The sequence below is a fragment of the Pygocentrus nattereri genome, chromosome 11 (assembly GCF_015220715.1).
Source record: "Pygocentrus nattereri isolate fPygNat1 chromosome 11, fPygNat1.pri, whole genome shotgun sequence".
Taxonomy (NCBI): Eukaryota; Metazoa; Chordata; class Actinopteri; order Characiformes; family Serrasalmidae; genus Pygocentrus; species Pygocentrus nattereri.
In genome coordinates this window covers 39,484,632-39,504,604 of record NC_051221.1, presented here as the reverse complement: position 1 = coordinate 39,504,604, position 19,973 = coordinate 39,484,632, and the positions used below count along the sequence as shown (strand labels likewise).

The 19,973-nt window shown below is 40.7% G+C and overlaps 1 protein-coding gene across 2 annotated transcripts in view; it reads right to left on the bottom strand.

Moving 5' to 3' along the window:
- cacna2d1a (calcium channel, voltage-dependent, alpha 2/delta subunit 1a) overlaps positions 1-19,973 on the bottom strand; it is a 172,985-nt gene that overhangs the window by 102,226 nt on the left and 50,786 nt on the right. For both annotated transcript variants that reach the window (XM_017706447.2, XM_017706448.2), the window contains exon 4: positions 8,526-8,588. In XM_017706447.2, the coding sequence (XP_017561936.1) occupies positions 8,526-8,588 (63 nt within the window). The remainder of the gene's footprint in view (positions 1-8,525; positions 8,589-19,973) is intronic.

Below are 19,973 nucleotides of genomic sequence, written 5' to 3'. Positions count from 1 at the left end.
CACAGTATAATCTCTCTCTCTCTCTTACACACACACACACACACACACACTCACACACACTCACAGAGTACTCGAGGCAGTGAGAACACGGAGCAGGATCACACAGAGAGCTGCTGAAACTGAGAATTCTGCTCTCGGCACTGAGAACAGGCTGAAATCACAGCACAGCTGTGCCTTTCCGCTGTTTTCTTCTCTTCTCCTTCTCCTTCTTCTCTTCTCTTCTCTTCTCTTCTCTTCTCCTTCTCCTTCTTCTCTTCTCTTCTCTTCTCTTCTCTTCATGGCCTGGCTAAAGCAACTTTGAAATGGCTAGTTTGTCAAATTTTGTTACAAGTATACATACAACAGACCGTCATGTGTTATGTATGTAACAGTGTTCAGCTATTTCAAATACAACAAAAAATAAACAAAGAATAGAAAACATAGTTCAACTGGATCACCTGGATGTGGGCAAAAGATAGATCTGAAGAAAGTAAGAATGAATATGAAAATGGGGAAATTGAATTTAATTCTAGTAACTTCCCAACAAATGTATTAACACTGGATACACTCTGCGTCTGTGTTTGGGAAGTGTGGCTTTTGAGGAGAAGGTATGTGTTGCTGCAGGACTGGACATGACCATGTTTAGACACAGACCCACTATAAGGTGTTTATAAAGAAAACTTCTTGTGTTTTTTTCACTGGGGTGAACACACTAAATAATAAGACAAAAAAGGAGGGTGTCATAAATATACCAAGTTTTGGCTGTGAAAAAGCACCTGTTATCACGAGATACAAAAAACTGAAAGCTGACTCGTGTAAGTAAAGACACCGACTGTTTGCCTGTGTTCTACAAACAGCTGCTGTATCTCTCCGGTCCACACACAGATGTCCATTTGCCATTTTTTCTCTCTCCTAGCTCTCTCACTAGATGTTGCCTGAATCACTCGCTCAGGTACATCACTGACCAGCTCACAACACAGGACTAATGAAAGTTTTCAGTAAAAATACAGCAAAAATAGCAGAAGGCCTCTGATCACTCCAGCACTCGTTCAGAAGGCTAAATTGACTCATTTCTCTCAAACTACCAGGAACAAATCACTTCAGATAGAGGAAATCTGTCAGAAGGGACAAACTGGATTTAAAAATGGACCAAAAATCATGTAGAAATTTAGCTTTAAACACCAACACTCAAATCTCACTACTTACTAATGGTGTTCATCATGTGCACTAACCGTACTTAGTCCTTTCACTAACCGCCTTTTTTGTACTATGATGTGAAATGAGGTAAAACTAAAGGAAAACAATTTGAGGACCTCAAATTCCTATATCAATATTAATAATAAGTGCCGACAAATAATTTCCAACTTCTGCCGACTATGTGGTCAGTGTTTCTACGGCACATCTTGTCTTTATGTATTTGATGAAAGAAAATTTAGACATAAAGGTGAGTACAGATGAGAGGAACTTTGAATGGTTACAGAAATATGACATTCTAAGGAGTGCAGGAGTAATGAATCTGTCAAATGCAGGATCAAAACCCTAATAATTTCATTTGTGTAGACCTTAAAAAGAAAATGAAACCTCGCTCTACTCAATGTAAGGTCACTAAATAACAAAACCCTTCTGATTCAAGATCTTATTAAGGAGCACAAGCTAGATTTTATGTTTCTTAGTGATGATGGCACAGCAACTCTCCTCGAAGCTGCTTCTGAAAAGTACAGATTTTTGTATACAGTAAGACGGGGCAGATGAGGAGGAGGAGGAGTGGCCTGCATTTATAAAAGTAACTTTATCTGCAAATGTACCTCTATTGGTGAATTCATGTCTTTTGAGTATGTCAATCAAATCTTTTTAATGATACACCTGCGTTAATAATTGTAATACAACCCAAATGCCAGTGAAGTTGGGATGTTGTGTAAAACATAAATAAAAACAGAATACGTTGATTTTGCAAATCCTTTTCAACCTCTATTCAATTGAATACACTATAAAGACAAGATATTTAACATTCAAACGGATAAAAATTGTTTTTTGCAAATATTCACTCATTTTGAATTTGATGCCTGCAACACGTTCCAAGGAAGTTGGGACAGGGGCGTGTTTACCACTGTGTTACATCACCTTTCCTTTAACACTCAATAAGCGTTTGGGAACTGAGGACACTGATTGTTGAAGCTTTGTAGGTGGAATTCTTTCCCATTCCTGCTTGATGTACAGCTTCAGTTGCTCAGCAGTCCGGGGTCTCCGTTGTCGTATTTTGCGCTTCATAATGCGCCACACATTTTCAATGGGAGACGGTCTGGACTGCAGGCAGGCCAGTCTAGTACCCGCACTCTTTTACTACGAAGCCACGCTGTTGTAACACGTGCAGAATGTGGCTTGGCATCGTCTTGCTGAAATAAGCAGGACGTCCCTGAAAAAGACGCTGCTTGGATGGCAGCAGATGTTGCTCCAAAACCTGTATGTACCTTTCAGCATTAATGGGGCCTTCACAGATGTGCAGGTTACCCCTGCCATGGGCACTAACACACCCCCACACCATCAGAGATGCTGGCTTTTGAACTTTGGGCTGATAACAATCCGGACAGTCCTTTTCCTCTTTGGCCCGGAGGACACGACGTCCATGATTTCCAAAAACAGTGTGAAATGTGGACGCGTCAGACCACAGGACACTTTTCCACTCTGCGTCAGTCCATCTCAGATGAGCTCGGCCCAGAGAAGCCGGCGGCGTTTCTGGGTGGTGTTGATATGTGGCTTTCGCTTTGCATGGCAGAGTTTTAACTTGCACTTGTAGATGGAGCGACGAACTGAGTTCACTGACAGTGGTTTTCCGAAGTGTTCCTGAGCCCATGTGGGAATATCCGTTACAGAATGATGTGGGTTTTTAATGCAGCGCCGCCTGAGCGATCAAAGGTGACGGGCATTCAGTGTTGGTTTTCTGCCTTGCTGCTTACTTGCAGAGATTTCTCCATTGATGATATTATGGACTGTAGATGATGAAATCCCTAAATTCCTGCAGTTGCACGTTGAGAAACGTTGTTCTTAAACTGTTGGACTATTTGCTCACGCAGTTGTTCACAAGGTGGTGAACCTCGCCCGTCCCTGCTTGTGAACGACTGAGCCTTTCAGGGATGCTCCCTTTATACCCAATCATGACACTCACCTGTTTCCAATTAACCTGTTCACCTGTGGAATGTTCCAAACAGGTGTTTTTTGAGCATTCCTCAACTTTCCCAGTCTTTTGTTGCCCCTGTCTTAACTTCTTTGGAACGTGTTGCAGGCATCAAATTCAAAATGAGTGAATATTTGCAAAAAACAATAAAGTTTATCTGTTTGAACATTAAATATCGTGTCTTTGTAGTGTATTCAATTGAATATAGGTTGAAAAGGATTTGCAAACCATCGTTTTCTGTTTTTATTTATGTTTTACGCAACGTCCCAACTTCATTGGAATTGGGGTTGTATACAGTCCTATAAACAGAATAGTAAATTTATGTCAGAGATTGTGGAATTATTATCAGTAGCATTCACAAATTATGATAAAATCCTTCTGTCTGGGGACTTTAACTTACATACTAAATTCATCAGAATTCATTTCTAGACTTCTAGAGACATTTGATTTAAAGCAGCATGTTGGCAGCTCTACCCACAAGCTAGGTCACATCCTGGATCTGGTCATCACTAAAGGTTTAAACACAAAAGTGTCTCAAATCTCGGAAAACAAAATGTACCTTACAAAACGCTACACTGAGTCAGAGACAGTTGTGAATTTTCAAAACTGTTTATAATAGTTCAGCGAATACACAGACGACTCCATCCTGTAATGATCTAGTCTCCGATCTAAGTTAGAGGAAACTCTTGACCTTCTCGCCCCAATAAAAAGGAAGAAAAGCTCACGCACTCTTGAAAAACTGTGGATGAATGCAGAAATACGCCAGCTTAAGAGAAACTGTCGTAAATCACAGCACTTACGGAGGAAAACTAAACTGCAGGTACACTATGATATTCTCAAAGAGCAGATCTCAGTCTATAATAATGCTATGAAAATATCCAGACAGCCGTATCTCTCCAGTGTAATCAATAGACACAAAAATAATACCAACATCCTTTTTTCCACCATAGACCAACTATCCATCCATCCATTTTCTAAGCCACTTCTCCGTCAGGGTCACGGGGGGGGTTGCTGGAGCCTATCCCAGCAGTCTTCGGGCGGAAGGCAGGATACACCCTGGAGAGGTCGCCAGTCCATCACAGAGCAGATAGACAGACACAGACAGTCACTCACACCCAGGGGCAATTTAGCATGTCCCATTGGTCTGACTGCATGTCTTTGGACTGTGGGAGGAAACTGGAGAACCCGGAGGAAACCCACACAGACACTGGGAGAACATGCAAACTCCACACAGAGAGGACCCTGATCACCTGGTCGGGGAATCGAACCCAGGCCCTCCTTGCTGTGAGGCGACAGCACTACCCACCGCGCCACCCGCCCCATAGACCAACTCACTAACCCTAATTTGTCTGCTAGTGCGTTTAATGATGATTTATCTTCTAAAATCTGTAAAGAGTTCACAATTAATTTTCATAATAAAATAGACCTGATACGACAGGGTGTAGCTCAGCAGACTCAAGCAAGCTCCTATAATGTTCCTGATAGGCCTCCTACATCAGCAATGACATCTTTTTCTGTTATCAACCATGAGGAGCTCACCACTATTTTAAACAAACTAAGTTCATCCACATGTGATCTTGAACCTGTTCCTACTTCATTCCTTAAGATGGTTTTTGATTGTGTCCACAATGATGGTTTATCTATTGTAAATTGTTCTCTGTCCACAGGGGTTTTCCCAGATGCTGTTAAAACTGCCCTGGTGAAGCCGCTGCTAAAAAGAGTAGCATGGATCCTTCCATACCAAACAATTTTACACCAATTTCTAACCTACCTTTTAAGTAAAGTCTTAGAAAAAGTTGTTTTCAAACAACTAAATATGTATCTAATATCAAACAATTTATATGAGGAGTTTCAGTCAGGTTTTTGTTCCAAACATAGTTCAGAGACAGCACTGATTTGCGTTATGAATGACCTCAGGCTCAGTGCTGATGCACAAAATCTAAAATTCTATTTTGGTTTTATTAGATCTTAGCGCAGCCTTTGATATCGTTGACCACAAGATTTTACTCCAGCGTCTTGAATGCTGGGTCGGCCTCTCGGGCACAGTTTTAGAATGGTTTAAATCATATTTAAGTAATAGACAGTTCATGGTTTCACTTGGACATCGTTCATCAAAATGACTTGCCGTTTCTTGTGGAGTCCCCCTAGGTTCAGTCTTAGGGCCTTTGCTTTTCTCTGTGTACACGTTACCTCTAGGTGATGTCATTAGGAAGCATAGTATACATTTTCATAGCTATGCTGACCACACCCAGCTATACATTTCTATTCCTTCTGAAGATCAAGACTGTAGACAGACTAACCAGCAGTGTGTCAGTTATTTCTCAGTGGACGTTGCAAAATGTTCTACAATTAAATCATGAAAAAACTGAATTACTGATACAGAAACTCAGAGAAAAATGATTTTTGAGGAACTTGGTTCTTTAGCTTCATAAACCAAACCTGAAGTATGAAACCTGGGTGTGATCTTAGACTCTGAGCTCTGTTTTACCCCGCACGTAAACGCGGTCACTAGAGTAGCTTTTTATCACTTAAGGAATATCGCTAAAAGTTCGGCCTTTTCTATCTCAGAGCGACGCAGAGAAACTTGTTCATGCATTCGTTACAAGGAGACTTTACTACTGTAATGCTCTTGTTACTGGATTATTTTTCCTAGGAAAACTACAGATCCCTTAGAACTCATACGCACATCCTACATGCATCATATTAGCACAGTAGCAGATGACGCGTCAAATGCAAATGCTCTTTTCTGAAATCTGGCCTGTTGTTCCTGGCAGGACCTCTGACCATATGAAAAAAGAGGCTGTGGCAACCAGAGACAGCTCTATCGACAAAGGAATCTGCGTCAATTTTCAGTCTTTGTGGACTTATTAAATACTGAGTATACGATCATGATTGCAGTTTAGCTCAGTGACATGCTGACTCAGACCACAAGCAATGGAAGCACTACAGAATGAAGACACTCATCCCTCTCACAAAGCATGGCTCACACTGTCACACTCATATTCAGCTCAAGCAGTGTGCCTCAGCAGAGCCGTGCGGAGGAAGTCCTGTTTCTGTCCACTTACCAGGACCTGCAGTTATTGGTTTAAAGTCCCAAACAGGAACTTGGCTCCTCCTGAATTAGCTCCAAGCTTACTCACTGAGCTATTGGTATTTCCTCAGATAATGGCAGGTCAGATAAAGTTGTTATTCTGCTGTTTTTTTGTTTTTTTTGTTGCACTAACAAAGACTGATTAAACGGACACAGTGAGTCTTGTATGGGGCTATTCTGGGGTTAGGTCTGGGTGATACTGACCTTGACATTTGCCAGACGTTTGGAGAAAAAGGACGGGGCAGAGTGGGCACAATTTAAAAATATAACATGGATTTCATGTTCTTAAACAGGTTCAAATAGAATGCGCTTTTCATAATCTCACAGCAACATCCTGTGCTGGGGGTAGTCGTGGGCTGGAGGTTAAGGAACTAGCCCTGTCTCTGGTTCGATCCCCTCGGCTGACAGTAAATGACTGAAGTGCCCTTGAGCAAGACACCTAACCCCCAATTGCTCCCCAGGCGCCGTGGATAGGGCTGCCCACTGCTCCGGGCAAGTGTGCTCACTGCCTCCTAGTGTGTGTGTGTTCACTAGTGTGCATGTACGTGGGTGCTTCGCTGCATGGATGGTTAAATGCAGAGGTCTAATTTCATTTCCAAATTAATATGCGAATTCTGACAGTAAGCAAATCTATTTCTCAAGATTCTCCCAGAAGCCTGTTGTTGTATCACAGAGGTGTTTTGTTCATCATAAGTGTTTTTTGACCACTGCACTGTGTGTACAGAAATCACACCTTTGTTTTTTTATTTTATTACACTGTTGGTGGCTGTAATGGAGCTTCTGTAATTGAAGCATGTAAATAATGAGAGTTAGCCAGACAATAGTACAGCTTCCACATGGTGGAGGTAGTTTTAATGCTGTTTTCCAACTCAGCCTTCCAAAGACAGCAATGGAAGAAGTCCATATCTGCTCATATAATTTTAGAACAGTACATTATATACACAGAAGTCAATCAAAAACTTAGATTACTATGGATTACTGCAAATAAAAACGAATCTATAAAAACTGTATCATTCTGATATTCTGCCCTTCTACTTTTTGGTCAAAAATAAACTTGATATAAGCTTTTCACCACTTATATTCATTTTGATGCAGACATATCGTTGCTGACAGAACAAAACATTGCGTATCATCATTTTTTTAACAGAATTTGAAAATGTAAGTCATCTTTTCTAATGTGTTAAAATTCCACAATGAATAGACCAATAGAAATGATCCAAAATGACTCAGTTGTGACAAGTTATGAAAGTTTTTCCTTCTGCTTGTCTGGTTCAAAAACATAACTGCATTGATTTTATTCTGTTTTGCATCAAAATACCAGACTTTACACTTTATATCTTCTTATATCTTATGTCCTCCAGCAAGATTGGCACCCATAATAAACATGAGCAAAAATGGCTGTAAAACACATTCTTCATAACTCATATTTTTGAATATACTTTATAATCATGTGAACCGGGCCTGTAATGCAGGGCCTTAAAAGCCGGTACTTGTTGATTATGCTGAACACAAATGCTGTTCATTCAGGTCATTTCTGAGCAGAGGGAATGATACTGACTAATAAAGGATCCTGATGCAATCAAACACGCCTCCTTTCACACACTGCAGCCCAGAACAGAGATTAATTCCCCTCCTCTCTCCCACACATCATCCCCACTCCAATACAGCCCCGAGAACAGGAGACAGGAGGTGCGCGAATAAATGAAGTAACTTTTAATAGAAAAATAGAAAATAATTAATGGCACGCTGAAGTCTGTGATTATGTCTTCCACTTGGGGCCTTCCAGGGTAATGAGATAACACAAGTGGGAATAGAGTTCAATCTCACACCCAGAAAAATAGAATGCTTCAAATCAAACCAACTGCTTATACCGTCAGGATCCCCTCATTATACCTAATCCGGACTATGAATCAGGAAATAACTGTTAAAATGGCTCGAAAGTTCAGGGGGGACCTGATAGACGAATCTGTAAGAGACAGCCAGCATCTGTAAAACCTCAAATTAGGATTGATATTCCAATTCAGTAGCCAGTTTAAGGTGTGTCAATGAAACAGTGGTCAGAAAAATGAGGTAGGATTACATTGCTGGTCAGGAACGCATTGATTAGCTGAGAATCCAGAGCGCAATCTAATTCGAACTGGCACGGGTGCGTGTTGGACAGATGGGCTGCTATGCCCTCAGCGCTCCACATTTAATAAGGTCCAGAAGGTGAACATCATGACTTGGACGACACCAACACTTTATATATCAAGGCGCCAACGTTTAGCTTGTGTGTGTTCTTACCTCACTTATGTTATCTCTCCACTCGTGCTCCATCTGTAAATCTTCAGCTTTTTTAGCCAGGATCTGAAAATAGAGAAAAAAGAAGAGAATATATATTAGTGTATTATACATCATAAGGTTTTGCACAGCATTTTAGGTGCCTGTTGTTACAAAATACATACATTTTATACATTTATTATATTTGACTAAAGGCTCTGGTAACCTCTTAAGCTCCAAGCCTATTTTTGCCAATTTTCGCCTGAAATGACAAATATTAATGCTTTTTACTCAAATATTATATAATCCAGAGGCAATTTTATGAAGTATTATTACTCAAAAGCCTTTACAAAATTAATTGAAAACACTTGAAATTAAACTATAATGGCCAAAATATGGTAAAAAAATATGGTAGACCCTGTGGTAGACCAAATAACGCAGAAACGCCAGAAGATAACATCTTCTTCAATCAATCAATCAATCAACCTTTATTTTGACTCGGAGAGGGCAACCCTCATTTTCAATGTAGCTGACCATTTACACAAACAGGGATTGACATGACAAAGAAAATAATAACTACATTTAATCATTTTAAATTAAAAGAAAATTAAAAATAACAGTGAATAAAAGATAAAAGTAGATAAAAAAATAGAACTTGAGATTTAAATGGTAAGAAATTAAGATCAAAAATAGATAAGAAATTAGTAAGGCAATAATACAATATCACAAATTTTAAAAAAAGTAATGATGAAAAAAAACTTAAAAATAAAATGAGAGGAAATAAATAAATAAATAAAAAGAGATACAAAAAACTAAGGAGAACTAATACAAAAATTCTTAGTAATAGTACTAGAATATGTTGACCAGAAACCTTTATTTTACCATTCAAGTTAAATACTAAAAGAAAAATGTTAAATACTGAAGCCCCAGTGAACTTCAAGAGTTAAACTGGGGCTTCAGTATTTAAAAAATGTGCACAACTTAATGTGTAACACGAACAATAAATGTGTTCTGGAAAATGCTTTACTTACTTTGTGGTTACTACTTAACATTGTACTGAGCAGCCAGTTAATTAGTAGCTACTGGCTTATTAAGGCTTAATAAAAGGATTATAACCGCCTTATAATGTTCCCTTATACTGTTCCTAAATGTTATAAGCAAAAAATGTTTATAAATAAGGTGAATAATCTTTTTATGTTCTTACAAAATATTACACATATTACCTACATATAGTTTGTTTTCATTTGCCTAGATGTCTAGATGTCATCTGTTTTGCAGTGCATTATCTTAAAGCAACTTTGGCTGGTCAGTTTGGCTCAGTACTGAGCAACAATGCGCTGCTTGGTCAACATTTCCCAAACTACATGGCCCACATGAATGTCTGTGACTAAACCTGTAGCAATCCAAGCAAAGCTTTGAACCAGGCAACAAAAATAGCGTCAGCAGTGCGCTGTGCAGAGGCAGCTGAAGAATGGCCCTCCTCAGTATGAGCCACATTAAGTTCAGCACCCTGAGGAGGCAAGACAGGCTTTGGCATAACAGGATGTCACGCTAAAATTAGATCCCATGCTGCTCTGCCCCACATCTCCTCTAATGACTAGGTTAATGGTACATAATAGGGGCCGATCTAGAAAGTGACTGTACGCCTAATTTCCCCGGAGAAGACCCATAACTGATTTTTTTATTCTGTCAAGTAAAGGCTGCTACTGGAGTTGGGCCAAAATTAGAAAAAAGGGGAGGAGTCTAAAGCCTATCAAGTTTCTGGCAACTGCAAAAAACATGCAACAGCCCGAAGAAAAGGAGCAACCTGTACAAATAAATTAAATTAACCTCTAATTTATTAAGGGTTAAGTCATACATTAATACTGTAATTTTACTGGACTATGTAAATGTAGTTACAGGCGGTCATATGCAGAAGTCTGGGCGCCTACATGTTTGGTTCATGTTCTGAATGAGAAAATAAATGAACACACAATATACACCAATGAAAACTACAAGATAAATACAAAAAAATGATTAAAAGATCAAACGTGGCACGTGCCCAATTTTTTGCACATGCCACATTTTATGTTTTTGTTTCTCCATTATGTTAAATTCAGAAATGAAAAAGAAGTTGTGCTTTAAAATGTTCAATGTGTCTCTGTGAAGGACATGTAATTTCATCAGAAGTGCATAAACACTTGCATGTGGCCTGTTTTATTACACACTTCTACAGCCTAAAATAGCTCCTTTAGTTTACACTGAAGTCCCTGTAGATACTGAATAATAAACCTCCGTCTGCAACAACCTGGAGTTATAAGGAGTTAATTACATATTCATTTAAACAAGGAATGACAAAGCATGGCAAAAATGTGAAGGGTGACTTTCTTTGACTGCTCACACAACAACAAGCTTTCAGTAACACTGACATTACAGTAAAACATCTCCTCTTCCTCTTCTATGAAAACAAATGTGGTATCGACTGATATAGTGCCTGTATAGACCGTCTCAGCTTGTTTCACTGAGCTACGAGTGAGGAAGAACCTAATGCAAAATCACAGCATGCTTTTGTTATCACTACTAATAACTGTGATATCTAAAGGACACCTCACACCTCACACCGGGCGTGACGCAGTGTGCCTGATGTGCGGCCTTAAGGGTTAAAAGTATATTACTACACTCTTTAAATACACTATAGGTCCAAAAGTACAGTACATGCTCATCTAACGTTTCTTCTGAATTCAAGGTTATTAATAGGACGTTTGGGAAGGCTTTATGCTAGATGTCAGAAGATTGCTGTGAGGATTTGATTGCATTCAGCCACAAGAGCGCTAGTATGGCCAGATACGGATGCTGGATGATTAGTTGTGGATCGCAAACTCCACTCCAGCTTATCCCAAAGTTATTTCATGGAGCTCCATCGCTCCAGAAAACCCAGCTCCACTGCTCCAAAGCCCAGTGTTCAGGGGGCTTTATCCTCCTCTAGCTCATGCTTGGCACTGGGCATGGACACCTCAGCTTCAGTCTCTACGGAGTGTGTGAGCAGCGAGTGCACTTTAAAGTAGCTAATTAACTGGGTGTCTGCATACAAAGAGCATGTTTGAATTTACTGACATAACAACAATCTATTTCATGTTCACAGGAGACGAATGAGGAGACTGTGGCTGCAGCTGTGTTCAGTGCTGGAACAGAACTGTGGTATGTCAGTTTCTGTCTTGGTCCAGAGCTGGAGAAAAGCTCCTCAGGCCACACGAGCCTCGTTCTTTCACCACGAACTCAGTCCACAGCAGCAATGGCGAAAGCAAAAGCTTTCACACTCTCTGTTTGTTACTAAAAGCCAACAGGCAGAGCAGATATACATTAGATTACATAATAACCCCATTTCACTTTAGTAAGGTGGCAGGCTAGCATTATCATGATATTAATGCTGTCAGCCGAAATGGCAACAGAAGCACATTATTAATGCCATAGAGTAAAAGTAACACAGCCACAACACAATAAGGGCTTTGTCTGCACACTAATTATCATGTCTTCTGCGTTTATCTTAATGTTGTTATTAAGAGCCAGTTGTGTTGAAACTGCTGCTAGGATTCACCATCATGTGTTGGGGGGGGTTATTTATGGGAAAAGTCATGTAATAAATCCAGGAATAGTGGCTATTTTGTACTTAATTGAAGGAATACTCAGCATTTTTCAACCTATTCGACATCTACTGCAAGTATAGTGTACGGCTGCTGCCAGAACTAAACACTGTATCTCCAAAACACTGTAATTTTACAGGAGAAGAAGCCAAACCTCTGTGCTGTGTTTACATGCAAAGATGTTTGCCAATCCGACTGAATACAGTCAGATTACAGATTCAGACTGAGGTGTTTATATGCACAATCTATTCAACAATCTGATGAAAATCTTCATTTACATGCACGCTACAAGGAATCCGATGCAAAATGATGCGCATGACTTTAATACCGCTTAAACGTTACCATGACAGCGGACATCACGTGAGTCCAGTCAGAGTGAGATGAGCAGCAGTGAGCAGTGCTTGTGTTTTTAACTGCTTTAAGCTGATGTCAGACGCAGGAAAACGTCCTTCACATGCACTTATAAAGGAAGCGGTGAGAGGAAGACGTCGTGCTCTGAGACACAGAAGCTGGATGTCCGTCCCACCTCCGTCTTTTAAAGATCAGAGCATAAAGTTCGTCTCCTCTGCAGACCAGTTTCTGCTCTGCCACGTTGAACGTTATAAACCTTTCGCTGTGACGCGACGCACACGCGCAGAACGTACTTACACCTTCCGATTGGAGTGTAATCGGATTCAGGCGTTTACACGGCTTCTGTTTAACGGATTATATAGAGGTTTACCCACCTCGTTCAATCGGATAGAAATTGTAACCCGAATGGCCTCAATCGGATTAGCCTATTCCGATTGAGGTGTTTACAAGGACGTATTCTATTCCGATTGAGCTATTAGTCGGATTATTAACGGATTATTTGGCTGCATGTAAACGTGGCTAATGTGAGTTAATGTAAGATGACTTTATTAATTTTGGACCATTTCTATTGGTCCTTCCATCATGACATTTTGAGAGTCTAAACTGCAGCTGGCAGTTTTCCATGCTGGTCTGCCATAGCCAAAGGTTTAGGCGCCCCTAATCAAATTACGTTTAGTTGTTTTCTAAGTGAAAATACGTTACACATCCTTTAGAGCTTCTAAAACACTTCTGCACATTTTAATGCTCATTTACTGATTATTTGCTGATTTTAACACCATGAAAAAAGTATAAATTGTGGCTTTTCTGGCACGTTTAATATATCATGTTTTATTTTCCAACATGTTACACTCATTAAATAAATGCAGAAATCATGTATTATTTAGGTGTTCTGTGTAGATGGTGCATCAACTTATTTTCACCTTTTATTATATATAAAATATTTTTCGTTTAAAATATTCTGCAGGCCACTATATAACTGGGCGGCTTAGTAAAACAAATCATAAATAAAAATGCTAACAGAAGGTAAATAAGCAAAACACTGAGCAGGTCCAGAGGGTGCGAACACTTTTTAAAACACTTTTTACATTAATTCCGATGAAAGGTCACTCTGATCCAGAGTTAATAACCATGCATAACTCCTCGTCTTCTAACAAACTCTCCCCTCTCTGCCCAAACAGCTCACAACAGTCCAGCGTCCAGTACCGTTCACAGCCACTCAGCCAATCGCACTCCTAACTAAATGAGCTTGTTGCTATAACAACCCTGACGGTTGCATCTCATTAGCAAAGGCTGGGCTGGGCTGTTGTCATGGAGTGGGCTCCTGCTGCCATGGCGATGAGAATGAGCCTTGTCTTTAAGGTGAGGTGCTACAGGCCACTGATCAGCACATCACTCACATGTTTACGAGCACTACAGCCACATTAGACATAAAATAAAAAGACTGTCTGTATTTCCTGGAGAGTGTACGGCCCCTGTAGTTACTGAATAATAAGCTTTAGTACAGTAAGACTGGAATTTAGGAAGTTAAAGTAATTATCAAGATCATCATCATAATAATTAAACATGGCCTTAAGATTTCACCTGCACACCTCTTGACCTGATGTTGCGTGAATGGGTTAAACTGGGGCCGAGTGCACCGGAGCATCCCACCCATTGAGCGGTCTTACTGTGTCTGCGTATATTAATAATATAGTATTGTATATTAGTGTTTCTAATGCTCTGTTGTGCTTTATGGAAACAACGCCTCTCTTCCACTGTTTTATACAAACTCAGCTTAAAGGGGAAATCAACCAATTTTTCTAAATGCTTGCTAAATGAAACTGGTATGACGTTAAAAACCATTCAGAGAGGTCTGAGGTGAAACGCTCTGCTCTAGAACTTCGTTCTAACTTACCACATCAGAATTGTTCGCGGTGGTAGTGACAGAACCCAGACGTCTGAAGAGTTTACTGCCTCTAAAAACTTCCTCACGAAAGAAATTGTTTTATGATGCGCTTAGCTTTTGGCTTAAAATGTACTTTTTAAAAAATCCATTCATGGCAGGAGGTACTGAGAGGTTCCTACTACCAGCACTGTAAAGAAATCAGATTCGGCAAGTTTCTCGACAAATGAACCATTTCATATTAAACTGTATTAAATCTTTGAATGATTTTGTTTACAGTTTAACAACTGAATTATGCAGAACTTTTAAATTATAGCCCTGTTCCATGTAAGGGGAAGAAAGGGGGTTTAAGGGGCTTTGAACGTGGCGTGGTTGTTGGCGCCAGACGGGCTGGTCTGAGTATTTCAGAAACTGCTGATCTGCTGGGATTTTCACGCTCAACCATCTCTAGGGTTTACAGAGAACGGTCCGAAAAAGAGGAAATATCCAGTGAGCGGTCAGTTGTGTGGACGAAAATGCCTTGTTGATGTGAGAGGTCAGAGGAGAATGGGCAGACTGGTTCCAGATGATAGAAAGGCAACAGGAACTCAAATAACCAACCAAAATCTCTGAGGAACGTTTCCAACACCTTGTTGAAAGTCTGCCATGAAGAATTAAGGCAGTTCTGAAGGCAAAAGGAGGTCCAACCTTTCACTAGCAAGGTGTACCTAATAAAGTGGCTGGTGAGTAAAACAGAGTATCAGGGAGGGCCTCTGAGCTCGCTGAACCTTTTCACTCAAGAAAACAACAGGTTAACATTACTTTTTCCCACCTGCTGGTGCACAATGATGTAATCACATTTACAGCCGTGTTGAAGGTGGATAAAGTCAGTGCACTTCAAAACAAAGATTATGTAAAAGATTTGTATTTTAAATGAGGTGATGACGGGGCGGCACGGTGGCGTGGTGGGTAGCACTGTTGCCTCACAGCAAGGAGGGCCTGGGTTCGATTCCCTGACTGGGCGACCGGGGTCCTCTGGGTGGGTTTCCTCCAGGTTCTCTGGTTTCCTTCCACAGTCCAAAGACATGCAGTCAGGCCAATTGGACATGCTATAGTGCCCCTAGGTGTGAGTGACTATCTGTCTGTCTGTCTGTCTGTCTGCCCTGCGATGGACTGATGACCTGTCCAGGGTGTATCCTGTCTTCTGCCCGACGACTGCTGGGATAGGCTCCAGCACCCGCCTGCGACCCTGACGGAGAAGCGTCTTAGATAATGGATGGATGGATGATGTGATGACCATGATGCACTTAATATCACCAATTACATGAAACTAATAAAGTAAAAAAGGTTTGAGTTCAGGCTGATTTTAAGTTTATTGTTAACTTCACTGGTTGCAGGAAAATCACTGGAATTTTTGCTTGTTTCTGTGTATCCAGTTTCATTTACACAACAAAACAACAATAATACAAGAAGACATAACAGGACTAAGAAGAAAATGCACAAAACAGACTAGATAGGTAAGCCTTGAAGTAGTAATGAACTAACAGGTAGTTAAAAGGAACTGCGCAGATGATCATATGTCACTCTTTTCTATGGGTTTAAATGGATCTATCCCTTCCATTCACTTAAAGTGGAACAACCTTCAAAAAATAACTGCATATTCCGTTTAGGGCTGGATGATTTGGAGAACATATTGTGACCAATAATTGTGATTATTTCCTGTAAACTGAGGTCCACAATCCAGTTTTTCTGAATTAAAGCTTGAACGCTTAATGTACTGTGCCAGACAACCAGTTAGTCATGCTTGTATATGTTCACAAGACACGGGTGTTTGGTTGCAGGGGTCACCAACCTTTTTGAAACTGAGAGCTACTTTATGGTTACCGAGTTATACGAAGGGCTACCAGTTTGATGTGCTCTTCTTAAAAAAATTGCTCAGTTTGCCTTTAGTTATATATTATTAATAATGTTTAATGATAAGTGAAATTAAGTGAAACTTTTTTGATCCCACAACTGGGGAAATTCCACCTCCGCATTTAACCCATCCGTGAAGTGAAACACCACATACACACTAGTGAATACACACACACTAGGGGGCAGTGAGCACACTTGCCCGGAGCGGTGGGCAGCCCTATCCACGGCGCCCGGGGAGCAGTTGGGGGTTAGGTGTTTTGCTCAAGGACATCTCAGTCATGGACTGTCAGCCCTGGGGATCGAACCGGCGACCTTCCGGTCACAGGGCCAGTTCCCTAACCTCCAGCCCACGACTGCCCCAAACTCATCTATGTGAAGACACTGATCAGATTAATTAATGATCTCACAATAATTATCAACAATGACAACAAGGTGGAAAACATATCAATATTCAGCACTTTATCTCTATTAATCTCAGCAATTTTTACATTTTCTGATGATCACTTACATCACTACATGTCATCACCCCCAGTTGGATGTCGGAGAGAGTGGAGATTAGATCGGTTCCATTTTTCTCATCTTTCAATACAGTGTAAGCAATTATTAACATTGCTTCTTTGACGACTTCTACATCTGAAAATGCCGCCTTCTTCTTGATCAGAAATTGTGTAGCTCTGAACGAGGCTTCGGTTGCTTTTTGTGATTTTTTATTTTTTTTTCCCGGCCTCGTGAAAAAAGTCTGTTGTGTTTTTCTGCCCTTAGTGCGCTTCCAGGTGGATAGTTAGCTTTGTAGCTTTTGTGACAGGTAGTGAAGTGTCTCTCGACATTGTGCCGCTTTGGTATCGCCACAGCCACAGCAAATGAGACACACGCAGGTTCCTTTAACAGTCGTAAAGAAGAACTCTACCTCCCATTCGTTGTGAAAGTGATACGTTTCTTCTCTTTTTTCTGCCGTGTAGTTTCCTCTCCGCGATCACTGGGTTTGTCTGTGCGCAGAATATTGACCTTTGAACTACTCTAGACAAAAACTAAGAGTTAACCTCAACTTATCTAAACTTCATGTATAAGGAACATAATTTTAAGATATTTTACGATGCGATCTATATATATATACATATACAAGTGTGGTTAAAAAGAATAGCAACAGAATCAAATTAGATTTTAGATTCAGCTCACTAGTGAGTTGTGCTATTTTTAGAACAGATCTGCGGGCGACTCATATGGACCTGGCGCCCGCGGGCACCGTGTTGGTGACACCTGGTCTAATGTATCTACAGGCAGCTCACAAGCTCCGTGTTCAGCTTGCTGAGGTTTGATTTCCCCACTCAAAACTTGCTAAGATAACGTTGCTGCAGCTTTTGAGATTTCAGCACTGCATTCTTTCAAACTGCAAGTTGGGTGTGAGCCCGATTCATCTTTCAGCCCCGACAAGACAACCAAGCACATGTCAAGTACACTCTCAGAAAAAAAAAGGTATGACACTGTCACTGGGGTGGGACCCTCAGGGGTACATCTCAGTACCTTTGGTCAGGGAACATAACTGAACCAGATTCCACTGAAATGATACTTTCTAAGCTGTACTGACTCCACACACCCCGTCTCGCCTCCAGGCTTTTTATTAAATGCTTCTGTTTTAAAACATTCATTTATAAAAAGATACAAATATCTACTTTTCCACTGGGAAAAACTTATTTAAGGTGCGCAATTGGACCTTAAAACCGCTGTTGTACCTTTGAGGGAACGTTTACAGTGTTTGCACCTTGATGAACGAATCATGTTCCTGAATGGTACCTTTATTTCTAACAGTGTAAGGGAGTGGTTTAAGGACAAGTAAATTCAGGTAATCCCACAACTGATTCAAATCAGCTCATTTAAATCCTATTGAGATCATTGGGGAATAGTTTGGGAAACGTGTGGAGAAATCCAAAAGAAAAATCCAATCACTTTGGATGGTTCTGTGAACAGCAGTGATGCATGCGTGGAAAGAGTGAGTGGGAAACTTCTGGAAAAGCATTACAAAGAGGTGTGAGGCAGCCATCAAGGCTAGAGGAGAAACCTGCAAATCCTTAAAACAGTAAAAGCAGGTCTCCTTTAACTGCCAGTATGTATATAAAACAGGCAAATACACAAAGCCAAATGTGCACACCCACCCATACCCACACACACACACACACACACACATACACACACTTATTTCTCTAGGGAACAGAGCCGGTTCAGAGGTCAGTGCTCTGTCTTGTTCTTATTCACACTCCAGTTCGATTTTTGTTCTTCCTGAAAAAGCACTGAGGCTCAGCAGCGAATCTTCTCATTAACACAATTATGGGTGTAGAATGTATTATGTGCTAATAAACAAGAACATTTTATTATTACTAGAAGGTGGTTTTCACACTAGGCAAAGACAGGCAGCCATCCAAGTCCCCCCAACAGCCACCAGCCCCCTAAAAATACAAATGAGATATACAGTGCATGTAAACACACACACACACACACACACACACACACACACACACACACACACACATTTTCTAAGCCGCTTCTCCCTCAGGGTCACAGGGGTGCTGAAGCCTATCCCAGTGGTCATCAGGCAGAAGGCAGGATATACCCTGGACAGGTCACCAGTCCATCGCAGGGCAGGGTTAAATGTGGTCAAGATCCATCTCTGACCACCTCCGAATTGATTTGAGTGATCTGATCATCATTTGCTCACAGGGGATAACTTCAATTTCACTGAACTTTAACTTTCATTTAACTTCATTCTCGTTGTTTCACAGCTTCCAAAGTCATTACGGAACCATCCACACCTCCTGGTCACTGGACACATCTAACATTTCTACTTATTATCTGAAAAGGTTATAGTTATATAGAGTAGTAGCATCTTAACAGAATCATTTTATTGTATTTTTTTGAATGCAAGTGTTAAATTATTGAGTGAACATATTTGACTATTGGTACTGATATTAGATGTGTTATCAGTTCGTTATCGGTGCTTCCCGGAACGCAAGATGAAGACGGCAGCGCAACGCAGCTTTGCTCACAATGCCAGCTCACTTTACAAGACTGCAAGGTTCACTCTCCTAGAAAAGCTATAAAGGCAAATCAAATAAAAGCTGGAAAATGGTTGAGAAGCGGAAAGCACTGTTTTTTTTCCCCCCAGCTGTCGGAGGTGCAGAAACACATACGCATCCACACAGGTTTGTTATCTGCCTTAGTCACTCACTAATAAAAGCCCTCCTGCTTGTGTTCTTGTGGATGTACCGACACTCCCAGGACGCTGGAAGAACACGAGCATCTGCTGTTATGACTGGCAGCCCTTCATTCCCCTCCTTCCCCACACACACAGAGAATAAAGCATGGTTATGTTTCCCACTGGCTACACTAATTCATTACTACACTAATTACTGCCTGAATTATGAAACGCTGTGGCATTCCTCCTTAGAGGGCATCCCTTTAATATTACACAAGAAGATCCGTCTCCCGTTTGCATTTGTGTGTATGACAGAACGATGGCAGACACTGAGAGAGAGAGAGAGAGAGAGAGAGAGAGAGAGAGAGAGAGAGAGACACAAGCTTATATTATTCTCTGCTGCTTTGTAGCTGCGTTCCAGCGAGTGGCTCCTGACAACAGCTCCAAGCACGAGACAATTAGCTGAGAGCGCTGCCATCATGTTAAAGAAACACTGGATAAGTGCTGTAAAAAGACTACAGGCTTGACCTTTCTTATCC